This window comes from Pelodiscus sinensis, chromosome 24, assembly GCF_052426305.1.
Source record: "Pelodiscus sinensis isolate ZL-2025 chromosome 24, ASM5242630v1, whole genome shotgun sequence".
NCBI lineage: Eukaryota > Metazoa > Chordata > Testudines > Trionychidae > Pelodiscus > Pelodiscus sinensis.
The window spans coordinates 19,709,594-19,733,798 of NC_143075.1; the positions used below are offsets into that span (position 1 = coordinate 19,709,594).

Consider the following 24,205-nt stretch of genomic DNA (forward strand, 5'->3'; position numbering starts at 1 on the left):
CCAGAGGGAGTGAACAGAACAGGTAATCCTCACGTGATCCCTCTACTGTCATCCATTTCCAGACAGAGGCTAGAGACACCATTCGTACCCATTCTAGATAATAGTTGGACCTAACCCTCATGAATTTGTCTAGCTCTTTTTTGAACCCTGTTAACAAGTCCTAGTCTTCACAACATCCTCTGGCAAGGAGTTCCACAGGTTGAGTGAAGAAAAATCTTCCTTTTGCTTGTTTTAAACCTGCTACCTATTCATTTCATTTGGTGACCCATAGTTCTTATATTATGAGAACAAGTAAATAACTTTTCCTTATGCATGCCAAGCGTGGTTTTATAGACCTCGATCATATCCCCCCTTAGTCTCCTCTTTTCTAAGCTGAAAAGTCCAAGTCTTTTTAATCTCGTTTCATATGGGACCCGTTCCAAACCCCTCATCATTTTTGTTGCCCTTCTCTGACCCTTTTCCAATGCCGATATATCTTTTCTGAGATGCAGTGACCACATCTGTTCACAGTGCTCAAGATGTGGGTGTACCATGGTTTTATATAGAGGCAATTGGGCTGTGTCTAGACTACATGCCTCTGTCGTCAGAGGCATGTAGATTAGACAGATAGGCAAAGGCAAATGAAGCCGCGATTTAAATGATCGCGGCTTCATTTAAATTTACATGGCTGCCGCGCTGAGCCGACAAACAGCTGATCAGCTGTTTGTCCACTCAGCGCGCTAGTCTGGACGCTCCCCTGCCGACATCAAAGCCCTTTGTCGGCAGCCCCGTTATTCCTCGTGGGATGAGGTTTACCGGGGCTGCCGACAAAGGGTTTTGATGTCGGCAGGGGAGCGTCCAGACAAGCACGCTGAGCGGACAAACAGCTGATCAGCTGTTTGTCGGCTCAGCGCGGCAGCCATGTAAATGTAAATGAAGCCGCGATCATTTAAATCGCGGCTTCATTTGCCTTTGCCAAAACAACAAATCTACATGGCTCCGTCGACGGAGCCATGTAGTTTAGACGTACCCTAAGATATTCTCTGTCATATTTTCTATCCCTTTTTTGCCATGTGTCTATTGCCCAAAGATAGTCTCTGCCTCTCCCTCATATATACATACACATACACACACCACTCACATTGGGTCAAAATAACACAATACACAAGAGCAGAGTTTGGTTTAGATGTCAATTGCACAGAGAGAGGCTCTCAGGCATACACGCCCCCTTCCTGGAGCAGCACACGCTTGCAGTGGTCACGCACATTGCTCGGTTTGAAGTGGTTTTTACTTTTCAGAGGGAGGTTTGTTTTGCATCGTTCCCTTTGCCAGTCTGGTTGACGGCTACTGCGCCTGAAGGCAAGCGGTGACGAGAAGCCATGTGCATCCCCATGTGATTGGCCTGGCCACGGGCTGCCCCACAGCACAGGAGATGGTGTGATGCACAGGACACAAGCCAAGGGCCAGCCTCAGGAAATCCAGCCGTGGGGGGCGCGTCTCTGCAGACGCTATGCACCAGCAGCATCACTCAAGGGAGCCAGGCTTGGCTTTCCACCAGAGCTGCTCAGAGAGTCCGAGTCTTATGACATTACTGAAGAGCACAGCACACGCCAATAGGTTGAATACGAGGCAAAGAGGCACACGATGGGAAAGCTAAAGCCAGGCCGACGCTGGAGGATTATTCTTTGTCTCGCTCACCTACATGCTTCAGGGCAAATGCCACAAGGAAGAGCGGAAAGCAAGGCAGGTCTGAAAGGCTACGTACAAGGGATTCTCGTTTCGTTGCTCCACTCCAATCTCTCTAAGGATGCAATTCACTCCAGTTCCAAGACCCCTCGTGAGGTCTGTGCACCACTTTCCACTCAAAGTCCACGCACCATTCAAGTCTCATGAAAACTCTCCGCACAGAGGTGGATTTCACCCTAGATGCAAGTCACTAGTCAGTGGGAGTTACATTGCTCCCAACTGCACCCAATCCACAGAGGATTTGAGTCTCTTACAGCTCCCAACTGGCCAAGCCTGTTCTTTAGCTCCAGCTGTAGAGATTCATGCTGATAGTTCCGGAGGACAAACATGGGGTCACTTCCTGGCACATCAGCCCAGAGAGCAGCTCAAAGGGAGCTGAATATGAGAAATCAACTCTGGACAAATAGGCTCAGAGCCAGTATGGTTCAAAAAGTCAGTCTCCATCACTCCAGCCCATCTCCACAACCAACGCTAGCGTGCGGGATACAAGCAGAGTACCAGACGCAGGAAAACCAACTCCTCAACCATCTTTAGCATTAGGAGGAGCACTACCACCAGATCTAGAAAAGGGATTGTTCCCTTTTATTCGGCATTGGTGAGGCTACATCTAAAGTATTGCATCCAATTCCGGGCCCCCCAGTACAGAAAGGATGTGGATGCATTGGAGAGGGTCCAGCAGAGAGCGACCAAAACTATTAGGGGGCTGGAGCACAAAGGGGCAGCCCGTGGACCTAGGCAAACTAGGCAGTTGCCTAGGGCGCTGCGGCCCCGGGCGCTCGATAAGGACGTCATGGCCATTGACGGCTGTGCAGGCGGGGGCGCAGATCGCGCCTTCTGCCTAGGACACCAGCTGCTGCAGCTGGCCTCAGGCCACTCCTGGGAGCACGTGACCTACGAGGAGAGGCTGAGGGATTTGGGCTTATTTAGTCTGCAGAAGAGAAGAGTGAGGGGGGATGTGAGAGCAGCCTTCAACTCCCTGAAGGGGGGTTCCAAGGAGGATGGAGAGAGGCTGTTCTCAGAGGTGGCAGACGACAGAACGAGGAGCAATGGTCTCAAGTTGCAATAGGGGAGATCTAGATATTAGGAAAAACTCTTTCCCTAGAAGGGTGGTGAAGCACTGGGATGGGTTCCCTAGAAGGTTTTAAGTCCTCTTGGATTGACAAAGCCCTGGCTGGGATGATTTAGTTGGGGATGGTCCTGCTTTGGGCAGGGGGTTGGACTCCTGAGGTCTCTTCCAGCCCTATGAGTCTATGATTCGAACTTGGGCTCAGCTCTGTTTCTATGATTTGGGTGGGGCTCATCTCACTGGAAACCCACGCATGGGCCAGCTGATCAACAGGTTTGGCCATTGGGCAAAACCAGGTCAGAAGTTTGTATCCAAGGCTGGAAAGCAACACGTTTCCCCTGATGAGCGCCCGCCCAGGAGCAGGCTGGAGGGGAGCAGCAGAAAGAACAGAACACCGGCTCCAGCTGCTAGAGAGCACGCAGTGCTGATCTGATCTCTATTCCGCAAAGGCTATTTCAGCCTGGTGGTGTAAAGGGACCTGGACACAGGTCCTGAGAGAGACCAACCACTGGGCAGCTGCGGAAGCTGGCTCTGCTCTCACTTCCTGGTGAAAGGGAAGTGTTGAGGTTAGGGGAAGGTAGAAACAGGGGCTGATGGTGGCTTGTCTTCCCATGCCCTGGAAAGCAGAACAAACTAGAGCAGCCCTGAGGCAGCTCTAATCTACAGCTCAGGCCACACCAGCCCCGGCTACAGGAGACGTGAGCCCCCGGCAGCTTTTCACCCCCTGGTATCATGCTCAGTGCGGGGAAGAACTAGCTGGGAATCAGGCTTGCTTTAAGCAGGGTCCAGTCAAGCAGGCTGAAGACGGCCAAAGGCAGGCTGGTCTGTCCTTCGCTCGATGTCGCTCTCCCCCGTAGCCCTGCGGCTTTGGTTCCTGCCCGTGGAAAGGCCCGTGAATGACTGTCGCGCAGAGGCTGTGCGCTCCCTTTGTTATTTATCGCATGGCTGCAGCCAAGGGGCCATTGCAGCCGCGAGCAGCCCAGCTCCATCCGGCCCCCCCTTCCGTCTCTGGCCATCGCTGATAAGGGCAGACGAAGTACAAACCATCTATCAAGGGGGTGGGTTATTGTATGAACACCACTTCTACCCGCTGGGGCGGTCAGTGCCGGGAAGAGGTCTCCATGGCAACACGCAGCCACCTCCACCTCCGGGGGCTCATCTCTCGGGGGATTTGTGTAAATGCTAAGAATTGTGTCCGCTCCCCTTCCTCTCCTCCGAGATGTGCCTACTGTTGAGCTACACCGCAAATGTGGGCCGGGGGTGGGCGCCTTGAGAAAGTGGCTGCCTCGTAGCTTGGAAACCTGGCTGAGATAGAAAGCACCCCCTTGCCTCCATTTCTTACATCAGTAACAAGAGCCAAGCTTGGGGAATGGCTAGGGGCCCAATACAACCTTTTTGTCCCCTACAGTGGCAAAAGGAGGCCACGATATTGGCTGATCCGGCTTCCGGAGAATCCAACGCGGCCATCACCCTTTTCTGGCCCCCTGACAGGGACATGGCCCAGGGAAGGGCAGGAGAGTCACTCCTCACTTCCCTGCCAAGGGAAGGCAGGAGGGAGCCTGAGAGATCATTATGGTTAGGAGAAAGTTAGAGCAGCTCCATGGCTGTTCTACATTGTGTTGAGGACCAAACTGGGTTCTGGATGGGGCAAACGGGGTGGGGGGGGCGGGCAGAAATACGGGAATCCCCCTCCCTCCAGTCCTAGGCCAAATTGATCTCAGTTTGTCTGGAGAACTGGCCCTGGACGTGTTGGGCATGATTCCAGCTTTCATCTGTGAGCAGTAGCAGGTTAAAAAAAAGAAGAGAAAAGAAAATGGAGGAGGGAGCAACTCTGCCGACGCTGACTCAGCTCCTTTGGGAGCAAAGCCTGAGCTTCAGCCTTCTCTAGCTAACACTGAGCGAGAAGCTGCATAATCCTGAGGCTTAATTCCCCCTCTGCCATGTGGTGATGGGCAGATCCCTCGCCCCGGCTCAGCAACCCGCTCTGTCAAAGGGGGACAGCAAAGCCCTGAGGGCTTGGAGACTGAAGCAGTGCAGGGGGGTGGCGCCATCAGAGGCCAAGTATCATCCACTCTCCAGCAAACAAGGAGGAAGCACCCAACGTGCCACCTTTGGAACAGAACGTCATTGGGCCAAACACCTGCTTTCTCCTCAGTCCTCACAACATGGTGCCACCTGCTGCTGCACTTCCTTCAAGCCTGGCTTGCTGGGGAAGTGCACGGAGAAGACAGGAAGGGCTGTTCTGGCTTCTGTGTGATACAAGAGGATGGCAAATGGAGGGGCTCTGGGTGGATCCCTGAGGAGGCAGAGAAGGAAGCCGAAGTAGAGGAGGGAAAGGAACCTGCAGGTTTGCCTTGCGCTGGCATCTCTGGCTGATCACATCGTTTGGCAACAGGGCCAGAGAGACATTGGCTTCCATGGTCAATGAAACATGGTCATGAAAGCTAGGGTCAGAGGATCCCTTTTGCACAAGGCATACATGGGCGGGTGAAAAACAGGGGCTAAGAGCTAGCCGGGTACACGTGTGCAGAGTTGTGGTGCAGAGAAGCACAAGGGAAGGCTTAGCAGCCATGTAACTCAGGGCTCTCGGGCCAGAGTCTAGCATGGAAAGAGGAGGAGCAGTCGTCTTCGGCTATGTCTAGACTGCAAGCCTCTTTCGAAAGAGAGCGTCTAGACTGCACGCGGAACTTTCGAAAGAGCAAGCCGCTTTTTCGAAAGAAAGCACCCAGTGAGTCTGGATGCTCTCTTTCGAAGAAGCCCTATTTACATTCAAGAACGCCTTCTTTCGAAAGAAGCACTTTCGAAAGAAGGCGTTCTTCCTCGTGAAATGAGGTTTACCGCCGTCGAAAGAAAAGCCGCGTTCTTTCGATTTAATTTCGAAAGAACGCGGCTACAGTCTAGACGCAGGTGAAGTTTTTTCGGAAAAAGGCTACTTTTCCCGAAAAAACCCCTGAGTCTGGACACAGCCTTCGGGTGTACTTAGGGCTACTTCCTGTATCCCTAGGAGACTTAGGGATACTTCCTGTATCCCAAAATAGCATTTTCAGCATCTTGACAGCATGCCCATTATTTCAAAATAGCTTACGAAACAGGTGTGCTATTCCAACATCCCTGTAAAACCTCGTTTCATGAGGATTAAGGGACATTTTGGAATCGCTCTCTATTTCAAAAGAAGCTACACAGTTTGCATAGCTCAAACCGCATTGCTTATTCGAGCTCAGGGTGCAGTATAGACACACCCTCACTCATGTTGTACAGGAGGAGATCTAGCTCCCTAGGAAATAGAGGAGATCTACTTGCATGGGGACATGGGGGTCGTTTTAGCTAAATGCCAAAGAACCGAACCTAGTTGAAGACATTTTTATTTTTGTGTGAGCCAGTCCTTAAAGACATGCTGCAGGACATGGGTTTGGTTACCACTGCCAGCTAGGACAGCTGCTCACTGTGCCTCATGCAAGCCAATTCCAACCCTGCTCTATGTGCCCAGAGTTTGTTCTCTCCTCCGCCCCGCAGAGTCGATTTCTGCACGCTCACGTCCTGGTGCAGTCCCTGCAACATCAGCACAGCCCTGGTATGTAGGGCCCCATCTCACACACCCTGCTCTTATGCCCATGAAGAGATCTGTTGAAATCATAAGAACGGCCAGACTGGCTCAGACCAAAGGTCCATCAAGCCCAGTGTCCTGCTTTCCAACAGTGGCCAGTGTCAGGTGCCCAAGAGGGAGTGAACAGAACAGGGAATCTTCATGTGATCCTTCTCCTGTCTCAATTCCAGGCCTGACAAACAGAGTCTAGGGACACCATTCCTGCCCATCCTGGCTAATAACCATTGATGGACCTACTACCCTCCATGAATTTATCTAGCTCTTTTCTGAACCCTGTTAAATCCAGGTCTTCACAACATCCTCTGGCAAGGAGTTCCACAGGTTGACTGTGTGAAGAAAAACTCCCTTTTGTTTGTTTTAAACCTGCTATCTATTAACTTCATTTGGTGACTGTCCACTGGGGGCCTGCTGGGGAATTGGCAAATTTGGGTTGCAGACCCTGCTGGAAGATTCTTGATCTGTAGGTCAAGGTCCACTGACGGGGGAGAAAGGGGAAGGGGCAAAGGGAGCAATTGACCCAGATGCCACGGCTGCTACTGTGGTAGCCCGGTGCCCCTTTCAATCACCCTGGAGTGCCACTCCCTGTGGCTCTAACACTTGGTGGGGCCAGCACCATGGTGCAAGGCCCTGCCTCTTCCAGGGGCCACAGAGCTGCCCCCTCCTCCCCGCCTTGCCCAGGGGTCTGCGGAAGCTGTCGACCCTCCCTGTGTAGGTCCGACAGGACAAGGCTGGTTTTCTTTGTATCAATATGCTTCGCTCCTCACGGCCCGGCCCCCTCCTGAGCACAGACTGCTAGTCCTGCCAGATCTGTCCGGCGGGCTCTGGTGATTTAGCCCAACCCAGAGCAATGTGAAACCAAGAGACTCCTAGTTGCTTTCTGGAAGCCAAGATTTGGATCTAGCTCTGCAAGGACGGCACCAGCCCATCCACTCCACCAGCTTCCAAAGACCCAGGAAAGGAACCAAGCACAGAAGCTCACCAGCTGCAGGACATGGTTCTCATGAGCCAGGGATCTCTTGGGGCTACTTGCCAGAGGGCACCAGGTGCATACGGGCTACCAAGGGCCCCTGCCTCTTATCTTACTAGTTCCCCAGAGCGTGTCACGTAAGAGCCTCAGCTTGTGTCACACTGGTCATCACTCCGCTTGCAAGTATGGGTAATAAAGAGGAAGTTACATTGATATGCTGACAATGACAGTCATTTGTGACTTAAGGCTGGGTCCCACAGGGCGCGGAACAGGTTTCTTTCAGGCCAGAGATATTTATCTGTCTGGCTCGATGCGCATTGTCTGATTAACAATGGACGCTGCTTTACAGTCTGAGCCAAATGCCAGTGAAGGGCTTGTGAAATCTCCAAGAGAGGGAATGGACAGGAAGAAATGAACCAGCCGGACGGGGTCCTGTTCCTGCCCACAAGTGATGACAATGGATTTTTGGACTATCCCTGTAGGGATGGGGCCTGAGTCTGGATCACCTAACAAGTCATGAGGCACGTGCACGTGTGCGCAGGCCAGGACTCACGCTTCCGTTCTAACCAGCAGGCCCCTGGCTCAGTGGCTGGTTTTCCTTCCCACGCTGCAAAGCTGTGGAGTGGCTGGCTTGCTTCTGCTCGCTCATAACATTCTGGGAATTGTGAAACCGTTCCAGCACCTTGTTGGTTCTTGAAACTCATTGTGCCCTTTGTATGACAGCTCTTCTTTCCTCGGCTCTCTTCCCAGACCCGACTGGATTATCATCAGTTAGGCTGCGGTAGTCATGCTACTTCGTCCCCTGTGGGCTCTCCACCCCTGCCACCGGCTCGGCTGTGGATCAGCTTAGTTACAGCATTTCTAAATCCCAACCACAGAGTGTGCCACCTCACACAGAAGAGACCTCAGGAGTCAACGAGTCCAGTCCCCTGCCCAAAGCAGGACCAACCCAACTCAATCATCCCAGCCAGGACTTAAAAACCTCTAGGGATGGAGACTCCACCCGCTCTCTAGGGAACCCAACCCAGTGCTTCACCGTCCTCCTCCTAGATCTCCCCCACCACAACTTGAGACCATTGCTCCTTGTTCTGCCATCTGTCACCACTGAGAACAGCCTCTCTCCATCCTCTTTGGAACCTCCCTTCAGGAAGTTGAAGGCTGCTCTCAAATCCCCCCTCGCTCTTCGCTTCTGCAGACTAAACAAACCCAAATCCCACAGCCTCTCCTCTTAAGTCATGTGCTCCAGCCCCCTAATCATTTTCTTTGCCCTCCACTGGGCCCTCTCCAATGCGTCCACATCCTTTCTGTGGTGGGGGGACCCAGAACTGGACGCAATACTCGAGATGTGGCCTCACTCGTGGCAAATAAAAGGAAATAATCACTTCTCTGGATCTGCTGGCAACACTCCTCACCAGTAAATCTGCATCCGTATGGCACGGTCTGCGCCTCTCATTTGTTTTACCAGCCTGCAGAGAGTGGCAGGTGAGACTGTTACACCTTTACCAGCTGGAGTGGCCATTACAGTGGCAAGCGATGGGCCAAATTCTCAGCTGGTGTCACTGGCCTAGTGCCCCTGACATCAGCAGAACATCAGTGGGTCTGGCCCACGAAAGCTCATCATCTAATAAACCATCTTGTTAGTCTTTAAAGTGCTACATTGTCCTGCATTTTGCTTCAGCTACCCCAGACTAACACGGCTACATCTCTACCTCCATCCCTGGTGTATTTGGAGCCTCTCGCTGCCCTGGATACAAGCAGGTGCCCACAGGTCACATGGATGGTTGATTTGCCCTGCCTTCACGCTGAGGGAGATGGGCTGGGATCAGTTTGCCCCAGCCTACCTGCATGGGTGTTTTTCCCCCCTTTGACTTCTGACTGATCTGGCTACAGACTCATTTTCTGTGCTCTGTTATATATTAGCATCCACCCCGCCCCTGCCTCGAAACGGGCACCGTGGGGGCTCGGATGAAAGCAACGAGATGTCTTACTTGGCAGGAATAGCTGCATACGCTGCCTTCCGCAAACAATAGTGCCCAGCAGGAGGCTGACGATGGAGGAAGGTGCCGGGAAGTGGGGCACAATAGGGGAGAGATGACAGCTTGTTTTCCCTTCTCCAAATAGCCCTTTGGAGCTCAATCTTTTCTGCACAGGTAGCAGAGAGTCAGGGCCTGAGAGGTGGCCATTCATCTGCCCCCGGACGCACCATGTGTCCAGCTGAAGGCTAGAATCCAGCCCTTGGCCCTATTCCACACTGGGGTGTTATTTCAAAGCAACCCCCCTTATTTCGAAATAAGACACGGCTTGTCTGCATGCCCAAGCCCGTTATTTCAAAATCTGGACTCTGGCTTTCCTTGGGGGAGCACACCACTTTCCGAAGAGTTGTTTCGGGTTATTCGAACAAGTTGCTTCCCAGGGCTCGAAGGCGAGGTGGCGCGCCCACAAGAACAGAGCCTGCCTCAGACTGGTTTCGAGGCTCCCCCCAGAGTGGGGGCACGCTATCTCAATTCTGTTATTTCGGGGGTTATTATTTCCAATTTAATTTTGGAATAACTATTTCGTAGTGTAGACACGCCCCTACAGGGGAGAGCTAACCAGGGCTCACCTGCTTAATATCTCAGCTGGACCATCAGGCACAGAGACCTGGAGAACTAAAAGCATGAACTGCTACAGCTGGAGGGCTTTCTAGTTGAGCCAGTGGCAGACTCCTTTCCCCTCCCCACCAGGTACCCTATAACCATCTTTCCTCAAGCCAAAGGGGTGTCGAGACACTTGGAGCGCCCATGTTTTCTTTCACCTTCGAGTGAGGTCCCAGCAACCAAGCAACCCCACAGGGGTCTCGCTGACCACGGAATCACCTGGGAGAAGAGGCCTGTCTTGCTTTTTTCAAACCAATCACACCAGTGACGAAACTGCCCTGCGCCACTGGTGCCAGCAACTTGCCGAAAAGCTGGATGATTTACAGAGCGTGGGAACAGAACTCCACGGCCCCTGCCTCTCTGCAGCAGCTCACTCAAGAGCATCATTCTTTTTTAAGAGAGGAGGAGACTGCGACGGGAGCTTTCCGCGCCTGCCTCCGGAAAGTCCAGGGGAAAACAGAAGGGAACAAAAGAAGGGGAAGGAAGTCGCTCCAGCTTCGATGGGTCTGTGGCGCGCGGTAAATGGACCAAAAACTAAACTAGAAATTGGGTTGAAGCAGCCATGGGCAACGGAGGCTGGCGAGTGGGCCGGGTGAGTGGCCTGCTCATCTCCGCAAGATTGTCCTAACCAAGATGGTCTCCCAAGCGAGGGTAGTTTTGCTCACGGCGCTCGCATGGCTAGAATTCGCGGGTTGTGCCAATGGAACCGTAGCAGCGCTGGGAGTGGACACAGAGGCTGCACATGGGCTCTCTCAGTCTGTATTGTGTGCAATCAGCATGCAGCTCACTTCTCACACCCCTGCTTTAACATGCTTAGAAAAAAACCCAAGAGGGACAGAAGTCAGCGAAATGAGACAACTCTACTGGGGGACAGGGGACGGGGGGGGGGGGGAGGGGAGGAGGAGGGAAGCAATGGTAGCCAAAGTGTCTCCTGGGCCACACAGAACCCCAATGGGCTGCAAGTTGCCCACCCCTGGGTTATCAAGTGTACTACAAGATCCACAGCTGGTGTGAGCCAGTGTAGATCCACCACCTTCAGTTCACACCAACCTACGCTCAGGCCCCCTTCTCTGTCTAGCCCCAATCAAACTGTAGTTCTTTTGCTAGACCACAGGGGCAGAAGCAAACTTTTTCCCAGCATTTTGCCCAGATGGAAAATATCAGCATGGTTTTCTTCTCCTCCCTGCCACAGAGGTTAAGGGACATGCTCAAGGCCATGAAAATGCAAGAATTAGAACTCAGAGCTCCTGGCCTCTCGCTCACTGCAATCTACAGAGCTGCCCTAAATACTTCACAGCCACCCAGAAAGAAAGGCATGTGTGTAAAACATGCTGTAATAGCCCGTAGCCCTAGGCAAGAAAGCACAACTTTGATTGACTGCAGCACGAGCATAAAATGAGACTAATGTGCCTAAGTCCTTTTTTAGCGCCGCTCCTCGTGCATCGCAGTGATGCAGTCCATGGGTAGGAACTGGCAGGATCCTACGCAGTGAAGTGGCTAAATCGAGCTCTGAGCGGATAGCAATGTATACATACCCATGGATGCCGGAATCTCTGGCGATAAATGGGTAGCTGGGAACCGCAGCAGCTGTGCCACCACCAGCCCTGTCCCCTGGCTTCCCCACAGCTGTCTGCGTCTCCTATCTGGGGTCGTGCCAGTAAGCCTGGTGCCCACTCCAAGGAACGGTGGCCCCACGCTCTGCTCCTTTTGCCACTGCAGTTCCTGGGAGAGGCCTGCGGGTCTGGATATTGATTTATATCCACGGATAGCCGCATCCACGGGTATAAACGTATGTCCATGCAGGGCTCTGTGGCTAAGGCTCTACAGGGGTGCATCTGCATTACACCCAAGTCCAGGTCCGTGGAATCTGGGCTTGCAGACTCTGTTTCCAAGCTCCATGCTGAAGCGTCCACACTGCACCGTACCCCGGGCTTCACAGTTGCTAGCTTTGTGACTCTCACCCCCATACAGCTCCGCCCAGCCCTTCTGAATCAGGTCTGTGACTTAACCTGTGTCCACACTGCAAAATGACACCACTTGGGCTCAGACTCATCCCCTGGGTCCTGAACTTGTGGACCCACGTCAGGTTGATGTGTGTGTGGACACAAGTGGGGCCCGGGCTCAGACGTGCGCTAAAGCCTGGGCTTCATGTGCGGCCCAGACATCCTGAGAAATAGCGAACAGGTGACAGACAAGGGGACTTGCTTTGATCGGCGCAAGGACGAACATCACCAGGGAGCAGTGCTGCGCGGGAGGCCGGGGAGCGGGGTGTTCGTCGCGGACCATATTTAACATGAGTGTCGGAAGAGGCGGGAAAGCAGCCGCCCTCTTCGCACACCCGGAAGAAGAGGGACTATTCGGAGATAAAAATAATAGCCAGGTTATTTCCTTCCACCTTCTCTCCCCTCTCAAGAGCAGTTCAAAATGAAGAGTGTAATTTGCTTGGGCCGCATCATCTTATCACCAAGGGCTGGAGCGTGTCTCCGAAAGGGGAGGATTATGCAAATAGAAAATCAGCTTTGGAGAAAGTGGGCTAATCCAATATTACGGAGCAGGGCTGCGATTGAGCGGAAAAGGGAAACAAAATGAGAAAGGAGAAGAAGGCCAGGGAGGGGGGGGGGGGGGAGGGGGGGGGGGAGAAGAATTCCTCCTCCCACTCTGTGCAGGAGGCCAGACCTAGGCTGACACACCCTTAAAGCCCTCAAGACATGCAGCACCCTGAAGAGGCTGCATGTCACCCAAATGGGACGGACTAATGGAATAATGCGGGGGGGGGGGGAAGAGGATACTTGCTTGGCCAGGTGGAGTTGCTTGGCCAGGTGGACTTTTCCAACACCCTCATTCTGAGCCATGTCTATTCCCTCCTGCTGTTTAACAGCTCCCATCATGGGCTGCTCTATAGCAATCTGATGCAGACAGGGCCTGAGTCAGTCACCCCCCCCCCCAAAATGCAGGTGGTGGATGCCATCGTATTTCACTCATTGAGATGACTCCTCTCCCAACATTAACTCATCAGAAAATGGGGCCATGTTAGGGGCAGGGTGCTCCCTGGGGGCTCTGCCCTCTGTGAGATTCCCCCTGCTGATACCTGTATATTTACTGACCTAGGCAACTCAAGGTGCCCCCCCATAACCTCGCCAAAACGTTGATTGCTAAAATGGGGTGCCCTCAGACACCTCCTCCCTGTTCTTCTAGTTGGCCCTGCCTGCACCAGTCACCTGCATTTGCCAAACAGTCGATGCTGAGAGGTGCACCTTTTTTGGCTGCAACTGAGTTGAAATGAGGTGCATTGAACACCCGTTTTAACAGCATCCGTTTCCGAAGAGACGTCACTAGGGCAGTGCAAAAGCTGAGCCCAGACAAGCTCCAATTCAGCCGCAAGACAATACGGTTCAATAAATGCAACTTTCCACCTGAAAGGAGGCTGTGTTCCAGCAGCGGATACAGTTTGGAGATCGCTTTCAGCTTGGGATGAAAGGCAAGGCAGCTACGTTATGATCGAAGGATACTCGCCATGCTTTGAAATCTCTTGTAAGGTTTGAGGATTTAGAAACCCCCCCTCATGCTCTAACGATGAAGGGTAGATCAATGCAAATGGTTTTACACACATACACAAAAGCCAGTGAATACCTACATGAAAAAGGAGAGGAAATATCTTTTTGTACCAAACAGAATTATATACCAGGTGAAGAATAGCTTAAAGGTGAAGAGCCCATTATCAAAGGAGCTTTTAACAACTTATTGTTGGTATTAAGAACAAAAATCCAATGGGAAGAACACCTGATTCATCAGATGTCCCCAGCCCAATTATCCATCTCTGTCCCCCGCCCCTCCTTTGCCAGCAAACATGTAACTAAAGAGCTCGGTTTTCAGACCCAGGGAAACTTTTAGTTGGCCAAGCTTCCTCTGATGAAGCCTCGTCCCCCACTGTGTTTTTCATGCTCAGTCATGGAAACTCTGCCAAGGGCTACCTGCAGGAGTTGGAAGGATTCAAAGATTACACAACAGCAGCAAAGTTTCTCAAAAAGCGTGTCAGAAGATGAAGCGCATCCAGATCCCACCTCCCCTCCTAGTCCCTTTATCACAAGCCATTTCAGTTCACTCTTCACCAGGTTCCCGGGAAGCGGTACCCAGGTTTACGAGAGGAGCAGCCCTAAGTCTAAATCAAAATCAACACCGTCAACGCTCAGCGTGCAATAGGACAACATGTGGCTGTTAGGATTTTGATTTAGACAAAGGTCAGAGGATTAATTGTGTTTCACAAGCATTCAGTAATTAAATCATTTTCACAGACACTGGTGAATATCACTTGGAGCAACATTGGCCTTCGTGGTAAGAATGGAGGGCGAATTTGCATCCTAAGGAGAAAAAAAAAAAAGAAACCTACAAATGTACCTTGGTTGAAATTTGCTGTTTGCTCAGAAAAAGGGTGTCGTTGTCACACGAAGAAAAGCAAAGCGTGGGTGAGTGTGTAGATGCAAGCGAGTAGTGCAGGTGTAGGTGCGAGCGTGTGTAGTGAAGCAGTTTTCTGTTTGCAGAAGCTGATTTTCTGTTTTACCAAAAACTCAGTCTGGGATTGTCACTGATCGGCGGTGAGAACAGCTTTTGGCTATTAGTCCAAGAGGATGTTCAATGGTGGCCAAATTACTTCTGGATTCCCTTTGGAAATACCAGACAACACAGCTCTCTTCTGGCTACCAAAAATAGTTTCCAGTACTCTGTTTAAAGAACCCTATTGGGTTTGTCCCTCATTTATTTTCTACAGGGCTTTTCTATAGGGGCAGGGTTTGGCAATCACTGGATGCTGCACCTGTAGTCACGCTCTTAAGAATCATAGCTGTTTCAGCGCTCAACCACCAAACAAGCATGGGCTGGGTCAGTACTTGGATGCTCCCATGTAGGCCTAGGGGCAGTGGTTGGGTTGGTACCCATCTCAGCAACTGGACGGAGCCAAGAGGAGATGGCTAGGTCTGTGGTCACATCAGGTCGCAGGGTTTCAGAAGAACAGTGTAACCCCAACCTCCCAGTCAGATTCCACCTTGGGAGCTGCCTCCTAGAGGTTTAATCCTGGGAGGTGCTGAGTTCCTGCAACTCCTGACCAACTCACCTCCGTAGACAAGATGCCAAACCCCTCCTGCAGTGTTACCTAACGTGTCTGTTCCTTGCTGTCTGAGGGTGTATCTAGACTACAGGGTTGTGTCGACAAAGGTGGACTTTTGTCGACAGAATTATACCTGTGTCTACACTGCTGCTGAGTTCTGTCGACACAACGGCGACAGAACTCGGCAGTTTTGTCGTCAGCAGTAAGCCTCATTCTGCGAGGAATAACGCCTTTTGTCGACAGAGTTCTGGTGACTGACGGCATTATTGCATCTACACTGTCCTTTGCGTCTACACTGTCATGTCGACAAAGCGGCTTGCTTTGTCAACAGAACTGGATGTCGTCTAGACGCTCTTTGTCGACAGTAACTGTTGACAAAGCCTTTGTCAACAAAAGCCTGTAGAATACACGTACCCTGGAAGTCCAGCCCCAAAAACACTGTCCTGACAAGTAGTAACTGGACTTGCACGCACGAGTATTTGCAGGACTGGGGCCCGGAGTGTGGTCCTTAAGCCGTGAAGCTTCACCCCAGAGCTGGTACCCCCGCTGGATGAGGCAGGATTTGCATGTCACTCAGGGGTGCCAGGTGCTGTAGAAGTGTCAGAGAATAGACAGACAGCACTGAGGGTGGGCGGGACCGTTATGTTCCTTTCTGCCTTTTGAAGCCAGCACCCCTGCCTGCCACGCTGTTTGCAAAGTCCGTCTAATTTTCTAAGCGCCGAGAGAACCCAGGGATGTGCCAACAATAGAGCGGAGATCAGAAGAGCTCATTATGGCACGGGACCAAAGGCTGGTGAGCCTGCAGCTGGGGTATTTGGGCGCCGCACTAGAGAGAGGATAATGAAAAATCAGAAGAGGTGCAGAAGAGGGTAATTGGGATGATGAAGAGTCTCTGGAGTTAGCATTAGGAGGCGAGGAGAGGGTAATTAAGTTTGTGTGCATTAAAGAGAGGAGATTAAGATGGGACATGATTCAGCTGTACAAACTCCGAGGGCAATGGAGACAGTGGATGGCACGGATCTCTTGCAGAACATACGGGATCAGAAATAGGAGGGAGGGTGAACGGAGGCGGGTGCAGGGAGCTCAGGGCAGCACTGGGACCCACACAGGGTAATGACCTCACAAAACAGACATCTCCCCAAAGGCTGCGCCGGAAGACATGCAGCCCCCACCTCCTGGCAGAGGCTAATGCTAGGCGTGTACAAGAGGTGCTGCCGCCTAGATGAGCGCATGGGATTCACTAGAAGCATTTCAGTCTGTGTTTCAAATCTTTCATTGGCACTCACATTGCTAAGAGATTCCCTGATCCTCCTGGCTCACCCCTGTCCCCAAGGCACGGCTGGAACAGAGCACTGGCCACGGTGCAAGAAGTAGAGGGTGGGACGCAGAACAAACGGACTTAAAAGCTATTGTCCCTTTAAAAGCAATTATTCTAGGGGCCGTCGTCTCAGGAGCGACCCTACAACAACAAAACAGAGGGACTGCCGCCCAACATCGAAGAGCTGTGCTACAGAAACAAAACAACCTAGAGAGAGACACACAGACAGACAGACTAGCTTAGCACCTGTGAAAGACCCTACAATGCCAAGCCAATAGGATAGATTGCTCATTCATTCCGCACTATGACAACAGATGATAGGGCTTAGCCTTAGCCTTATAAGCAACCCTACAATAACAAAGCAGAACATGCATTGTAGTCCCCCTGAACACCCCTGTAATAATTAACAAATGGGGCATTCTTGGGCAGCCCTACAATGAAAAACTATAGGATGTGGCTGAGACCCTACAATAACAGAACAGGGGGACCTAGTAGAGTCTTCCAGCAATGTTGCAACAACAAACATCAGAAGGCACGTGCACAACTCTGGAGCAAACGAGTGAGGGCAACCACTGCTCTGGGGAGACCCTGCAATACCAAACCCACCAGCATGTGCAACAGAGCAGAACAGATTCAATCTCAAACTTCCAAACAATAATATGAGGGGAAAATCCCTTTGCTGTCTCCCTTAAATACTCCGCAATGAAAAGATCCCCTGAGCTAAGCAGGCCGGTTCAGCAGCAACCTTAGCTGACCCTAGCGATGGGAAATTCTCATCCCAGCGGTTGGATTTTTCCTTGGGAAAAGTCAGGATTAGACACTTGGGGATTTTTGCATATGGGGGCAGGTGGATGTGATGGAGATGGAGACACCTGATCCCGGAGGGCTACCCCGATCAGACCCAGGGTGCTGCAAGGATAGTCTGACTCCTAGATCTGCGTGTTAGATACCAGGTCCATCCTTCTCCTTTAAACTGCTCATGCTGTGGATAAATCAAGGACATGGCTTTTCAGGCTTGCCCATCTGTGGCAAAGTCCCTGCTCAGGACACCTTCTGGTCCACAAATCAGCCAGAGATGCTTCTGGGGGCAGTCACCTTTATTGTCATTTCCCACCACCTTCTATGTACAAAACTTACAGAAAACTCAGCCAGCTCCTCCATCCACCCGGGAACACACTCAGCCACACCCTGGCTCCTTGCCCCCTCCTAGCTGCCTTTCTCTGCCGTATATAGCCCTCGCCCAGTGAGGTCCACAGCTGTTTCTAATAGCCCTTCAGGCCTGGGCTTGCCCAGCTGTTTCTCCTCAGCCTCTTCAGCCAGGCTACAGTGGCAAAGCTCTGGCTTAGCCAGCTGTCTGTCACATCATCCACACATCTTTCATTGGCCCTAATTTCGCTAATCAGATCCCTGATCCTCCTGGCTCACACCAGTTCTCCAGGGACACCTGTTCTCCAAGACACGGCTGGAACAGATCACCGCCCATGGTGCAATAAATGGGGAGAAGCCAGGAAGGAGAAAAATCCCCGAGCCTTGATTTCACTTCAGAATGAGACTGTCATTGCATCTCCCTTTTCAGCGGAGCGCATGTTCACCTTTAATCTTTCCACGATGAGTAAAAAACAGTGCTCTTGTCAGTTAAACACAGCAGGGCTTTAGTCAGATGGAGACGGCTGGAAATCACACTTACAGGGCTAAATTTAGCTACCTGAGACGGGTTGGCACTGACAGAATTTGAAGACAATAATGTTTGTGTCTTCGTGCCTAGCAGCAATCTAAGCTGCGGCTCTGAGGCTCAGGAACGTTCTCCGATACCGTCAAATCCCAGTCACCGATTCTGTCTGATCCTCTCCCATGTCCCGAGGACAGATTACATGGTAGCCAGGAGTCGGACTGAACAAGGGCCAGTGCCAAGGAGAAGGGACGTCTAAGAGATGCAGATGATCTGAATCAATGCACTGGGTGTAACACGGCTGCAAAGCAAACATCATTCGGGGATGCATTAGCTAGGGTGCGTCTACACTGCTCCGTAGCTCGAAATAGCGCCAAATCATGACATGAGCTGTCTCTACAGCACCAAATTTCGAAATAACCCACTATTCCGAAACGTCCCTTGCTCCTCGTGGAATGAGGTTTGCAGGGACGTCGGACTAGCGAGCCTGTTCTATTTTGAAATAACAGGCTTGCTGAGAAGACGTGGGATAGCTATCTCAGGATACCCTGGTATCCTGAAATAGCGCTGCAATGTAGACATGCAAGCAAGAAAAGAAGTAATTCTTCCTGCTCTTCTCCACAACTGATTAAGCCTCAGGGGAAGTATTGTCCAGTTCAGGAAAGATGGGGACAAGTTGGGGAGAGAACAGAGAAGAGCAACAAAGGTCTAGAAAACATGGCCTAGGAGGGAAGCTTGAAAAAATTGAGAGGGATAGCTCAGTGGTTTGAGCATTGGCCTGCTAAATCCAGGGTTGTGAGTTCAATCCTTAAAGGGGCCATTTAGGGATCTGGGGCAAATCTGCCAGGGATGGTACTTGGTCCTGCCATGAGGACAAAGGACTGGACTTGATGACCTCTCATGGTCCCTTCCAATTCTATGAGATAGGTGTACCTCCATATTATACAGTGGAGAAGGGCGGGGAGGCTTGGTCCCAGGGGATACAGAGTTGATGGTGGAGCTCAGAGTTGATGGTGGAGCTCAGCAGGGTATAGGGACGTACAGTGCCTAGCACCAGGCCCTGCTGGTGGTTCTTGAAGTACTACCCTCACACAAACAGTGAGTCCTGGCTATCACTCCTTCTGCTGTGGCAGAGGATAGGGTAGGGTGCTCCCAGCAGAGCGCATTGGGATAGAGTATTAAAGGCAGAGCTTAGAAAGGTCCCAGGAGACCTTAGACTTTCCAAGGTGGGCTTGGGAGGTGAGACTTTCCAAGGTGGGCTTGGGAGGTGCAGTGAAAGCATGGCCATGGCCCTGAGTCTGTCACAGGGCACCAGGGTGAAGGGACGAATGCCACCACAGGCTAGCCACCACAGGCTATTTGGCTCCTTCTGGCGAAACAAGGCAAAACAATATCTGCTCCTCTCTCTGCTCCTCTCTCCAGCTGCCCTTTCCCTTTGCTTGGTGGCTGATGAACCATCCTCTGTCATCCCACTTTCGGTCCTAAGCCCCATCCCTCACACCCCCGGAGAGCAAGCCCCTGGAACACCGTGCACATCTCTGCCAGGCCTGCACATCACCTCCAGCTCTCTCACAGAGCACCCGTAGCGAGGCCTCCCTGTGCCCGCCACAGGGCCTACATTAGACAGACACACACATGCACACAGCCCCACGGGGCTGGAGCGTTCAAGAATGGGGGCTGCTGGGAAGCCAGAGGATTTAATCCTCCCGTCACACTCGCTCTGTGTGCTAGAGCGTCCGGCTTGCTGGGGCCGCAGGGCAGCAGCCGCTAAGCCCCGAGGACAATTTGCAAGGTAGGGAAAAAGACAGACAGACCTGCCAGGTGGAGATACATTCCCATGAGCCTCTGAAGAGGTTTAATACATTTCTGCAATAGAAACAGACCTCTTGGCTTTTCTGCTGTCCAAGTGACCTGGAGCTAAATGAGTTCAGACAGTTTGCTAATAAGCGATGGTCTTTACAAGACAGACTTCTCTCTCTCTCTCTCTCGCCCACGCACACACAGATCTCATGTGCCCATAATACACCAACAGATGTCATCCATATGCACATCCACCATGGTACACAAAACACACACACACACACACACACACACACACACACACACACACGGCCCATGTTCTCTCACACATGCCCAGAGCGTCCTCACATGCACATCCACATGTCTGACCTAAGCTCCTGCGCCCACAGGTAGATTTCTCTCTGTCTCTCTCGCACACACAGAGACTGGTGATCTCTCTCTCCAACAGGGTGCACATCTACACAACCAGCGCTGGAAAAGGGAGAACAGATTCCCAGCCAGGAGAGTCCGGTGTTTCCTCCTCAAGTTCTCAGGCTCCTCCCAGCCAGAATGCAACACCCAGACTTGCAATCCCATCCCTGTCTGCTCATCACCTCTGAAAATCCTTGTCAGACCTATTTCCTCATGTGCAGCCACCGGGCCGCTCTGAAGATAGCGGCCAGGCAAGGGAGGGAGGCACATTAGGGAAAAGCTCCTGGGGATGAGAAGACAATGGGCTAAATTCACGGCGGGTGGAGCGCTATTGAAACTCATGTGGTTGGCCCGGGGATGCACCCATACGGGTTTGTTTGACAGGTGTCTGGGGAGGGAGGGAGCACCAGGGATAGTGCACCTGCCTTTCACCTCCATAGACCTAGGCTAGACAGCGTCGCGGCAGAACTGGGCGGCTGTTTGAGGGACTCCCAGCTCCCTTCCCCCATTAACTCCCAGGTCTGCAATAATGAGCAGCCCACGCAGCAGGGGAAGCGGAGCCTGTCCAAGCCAGGGAGCCGAGAGGCAGGTACACCGGTGGGCAGAGCTGTGCGCTCTAGCGAGTGGCGCGGGGGCTGCAGGTCAGAGCCGGGGTGCTTGGGCAGAGCTCTGTGAAGGAAGCTGGCCCAGCCCCGCCCCTGCACAAAGCCTCGTTTGCACCTAGTCCCTCACATCCATGTGCCCTGGATCGGTCCGTCAGTTAGGAGAGGCGGCTGGCGGCTCATTGCGCAAGCGCGATCCCGGACGCCAGGTTTCAAATGCGTCTCAGCCCAGCGGGCACATGCTGAGCCGTGCGGCACCTCTGAAGCGGCATGGCCGTGCACGGATGTCGTGGTCTAAAGCGATCTGACGCACCGCGCGTCGCGTGCTCGCCTGGGACGCCCCTTTCAGTCCCCAACCAGAGACACGCGCCGCCCGCCGTGCGAGAAAAACCAGCGTTGGATTTCCAATCCAACACAGGCAACGTGAGATGGGTGAATTCATCCAGAGCCCAACCAAACTGCTCTGGCTGGTGGTTGCTTAGGCAGATTTACAGGCACCGGATTTGCTTTTGGTCTTATTCAAGCCTACCCCACCCTTCACCTGTGCTCCCAAGAGAGACTGCTGCCTGCTTACGCAGTGGTCACTTCGGCCCAGCAAGGGAAAAGGAACACGTCGGGGGAACAGGACAGGTCTCTGTGCTGCTCTGGTCCCCCTGGCGTTGCACTGGCTGGGACGTGGCATTACGGGAGGCATTTCCGGCACCGTGGGGCAGCAAGGAGATGGACGCTTCGCCCGCCAGCCGCCTCAGCACGGAAACGACATACAGTGGCTGGTTTAAGACTCTTGCGGCGCATAAGGCCACGCTTGCGAACATGAGGAATGATGGGATGTCTGGAAGGAAACTCCCAGAACCAAATGCTGGGAAAGTTACCATCCAAATCAGAACTTTGCAGCAGGCCCTTAGCTGTATAACGCCTGAGCCAGTCGCCCCCAAACTTTGAGAGCCAGATCTATGCCTTGCAACCAGGTCTCCTCTTTCCACTGGGGCTAAGCGGAGCCCCAGCTCCAAACCGTCCTGTTACCAAAGACCTTGCCCCTAGCAATGATCTTCCAGACACCATCACGGCCAGCAGACAGACACCGCTTTGGCTTTTCCCTTCTCTAAACTGCCAAGGGCCAAAACCCACCGAGGGAGCATCACAAAACTACTGGAGCGAGCGTCAGACGGGCCCCGAGGAAAATCTCAGGACTGTTTCTTTGCAAAACGAAGCCAAGCCAAACCTTCCCGTCTCCCTCCCTGTCTTCCTTTTCGATCGGATGAGGCGGCTATGGCTGCTCATCCATGCACCCTTTTGATGGTTTCCTCTGGTACCCTGTAGCTGCACAGCTCCAGCCTCCCATCACGCCCTGGAAGAACTGGCCCTGACCTGGGAGGGCGCGGGGAGGGGAGTTAATGGACGGTCACTTACCCGGTACCAGACGATCTCCCGCATCCTGCCATCCGTCTTGAAGTTACATTTCAAAGTCACGGCATCGCCAACCACCACAGGCGGGAGCGGCTCAATGCTGACCGTCAGGTAGCCTGTGAAGTAAGAGGGAGAGGAACGCATGAGCCAAGGCAGGGCTGGGAAGGGATGCAGGCCTATGCGATAGGGATACAATAGCAGTGTCAATTAACCAATAAGCAAAAGCCTATCGCTTAATGATATAGACGACATGCATCCCCCCCCCCTTTGCCAGTACATTTTTTTGCAGGCTGGTCAGCAGCCTGGCTCCGTCCAGCTTGTGCCGGGTCTGGGACCTACCAAAAGTGTGGCTCTGCATTTAAAGTGAATTAGGAGGCAGGCAGGCAGCCTGGCTCAGTTCCAGCTCGCGCCAGATCCAGGAGCTCAGACCCCCAACGCCAGACAGGGGCTGCTGCCACCCCACACTGCTGCCTCTGTATTAGAGACATCCACACAGGGCAACAGGCAGCTGGTCCATCAGGGGAGCTGGTTTTTCAACTGGCTCCCCTCGCAGACCAGCTCCCGCCTGGAACCTTGCGCTGCTGCCTCTGATAGAGAGGCAGCAGTGCAGAGTGTCAGGGGGCTCCACGGGAATGGGGCCGGAGCACACTGGTCTCACCCCTCCCCGGACTATAGAATAGTCAAGTAACCGATAAGAATTCATGAGGTTAATTGGCTGTTCAATTAACCGATAATTAACATTCCTACTACGGGAGCTGGAAATCTGGTCCCAAGTTGGGACAGAAGTGCCCCCATCCTCGTCACTCCTCTCCTCCTCCTGCAGACACAGGAAAATCACTGAGCCGGCCTCCCCTCTGTCAATTACACCCATGCAGCAAGTGTGAAACACGGCTGCTGTTGTGCAGAGACCACAGCCTATCATGCCAGCCAATAGCCTCTCTCTGTTCCCTTGTATACTTCCCCCACCTTAATCTGTCTCCATCTGTTGCCTCTTTAGATCCCAAGCCCCTTCGGCAGCAGCCATTTTTTCATTCTCTGTTTGCAGCAAGCCTGGTGCGATGCAGGCCCCGGAACACACAAACGATAATCATCAATAATTTGCTCTTTACCCACAGCGAGGGGGATCGTGTTTTCTGCATCAGCCACACCAAATGTTCAGCTAGCACGAGTCGGTACCAGTCATGACACTGGCTGACACTCGGGTCCTGGTGACAAGCATTCCTCGGCAAACAGGCGGGCTAGCAAAGTACAGGCAGTCCCCGGGTTACATGGATCCGACTTACATCGGATCCCTACTTACAAACGGGGTGAGGCAACCCCGCACTAGCTGCTTCCCCCAAGCAGACCAGGGAGACGCGAAGCTAGTGCCCCCCCCGAGCAGACCAGGGAGACGCGGAGCGGCTTTTCTCAGCAGACACCTCAGCTTGAGAATAAAGGACTGATGGAAGTGGTGTGGGAGAATAAAACTGAGCTCTGGAGAAATGTTTGGCTAGAGTTTCCCCTACAATATGTACCAGTTCCGACTTACATACAAATTCAACTTAAGAACAAACCTACAGTCCCTATCTTGTACGTAACCCAGGGACTGCCTGTAGCATGTTACTTTTTCTTAATTGAAAGCTGAGATGCTCATGTAATCACACGAGGCCCAGAGCTGGGACCTTAAGTAAAGCACCAGACATTGTATGATTCACAATTAAATCAGGAGACACTGCATGTTACATCTCGTTGCACTGGTTTAAATGGCTCCACAAGTTGGAAGCACGCCCCGCCCCCGTCCTCTCCCCCCGGGTCAGCCCGTGGGTTATACGTTCATTGCGGTGCCCCATTCACAGAGACAATGGGAATGTTCCTGCATTCGGGTTACGAGCCAGGCTATGGAGCGCAAATTGAGTCAGC

The 24,205-nt window shown here is 52.5% G+C and overlaps 1 protein-coding gene across 2 annotated transcripts in view; it reads right to left on the reverse strand.

Annotated features, from left to right (window-relative positions):
- Positions 1-24,205, reverse strand: part of IGSF21 (immunoglobin superfamily member 21) — a 299,719-nt gene that overhangs the window by 149,342 nt on the left and 126,172 nt on the right. For both annotated transcript variants that reach the window (XM_089773099.1, XM_075906417.2), the window contains exon 2: positions 22,310-22,422. In XM_089773099.1, the coding sequence (XP_089629225.1) occupies positions 22,310-22,422 (113 nt within the window). The remainder of the gene's footprint in view (positions 1-22,309; positions 22,423-24,205) is intronic.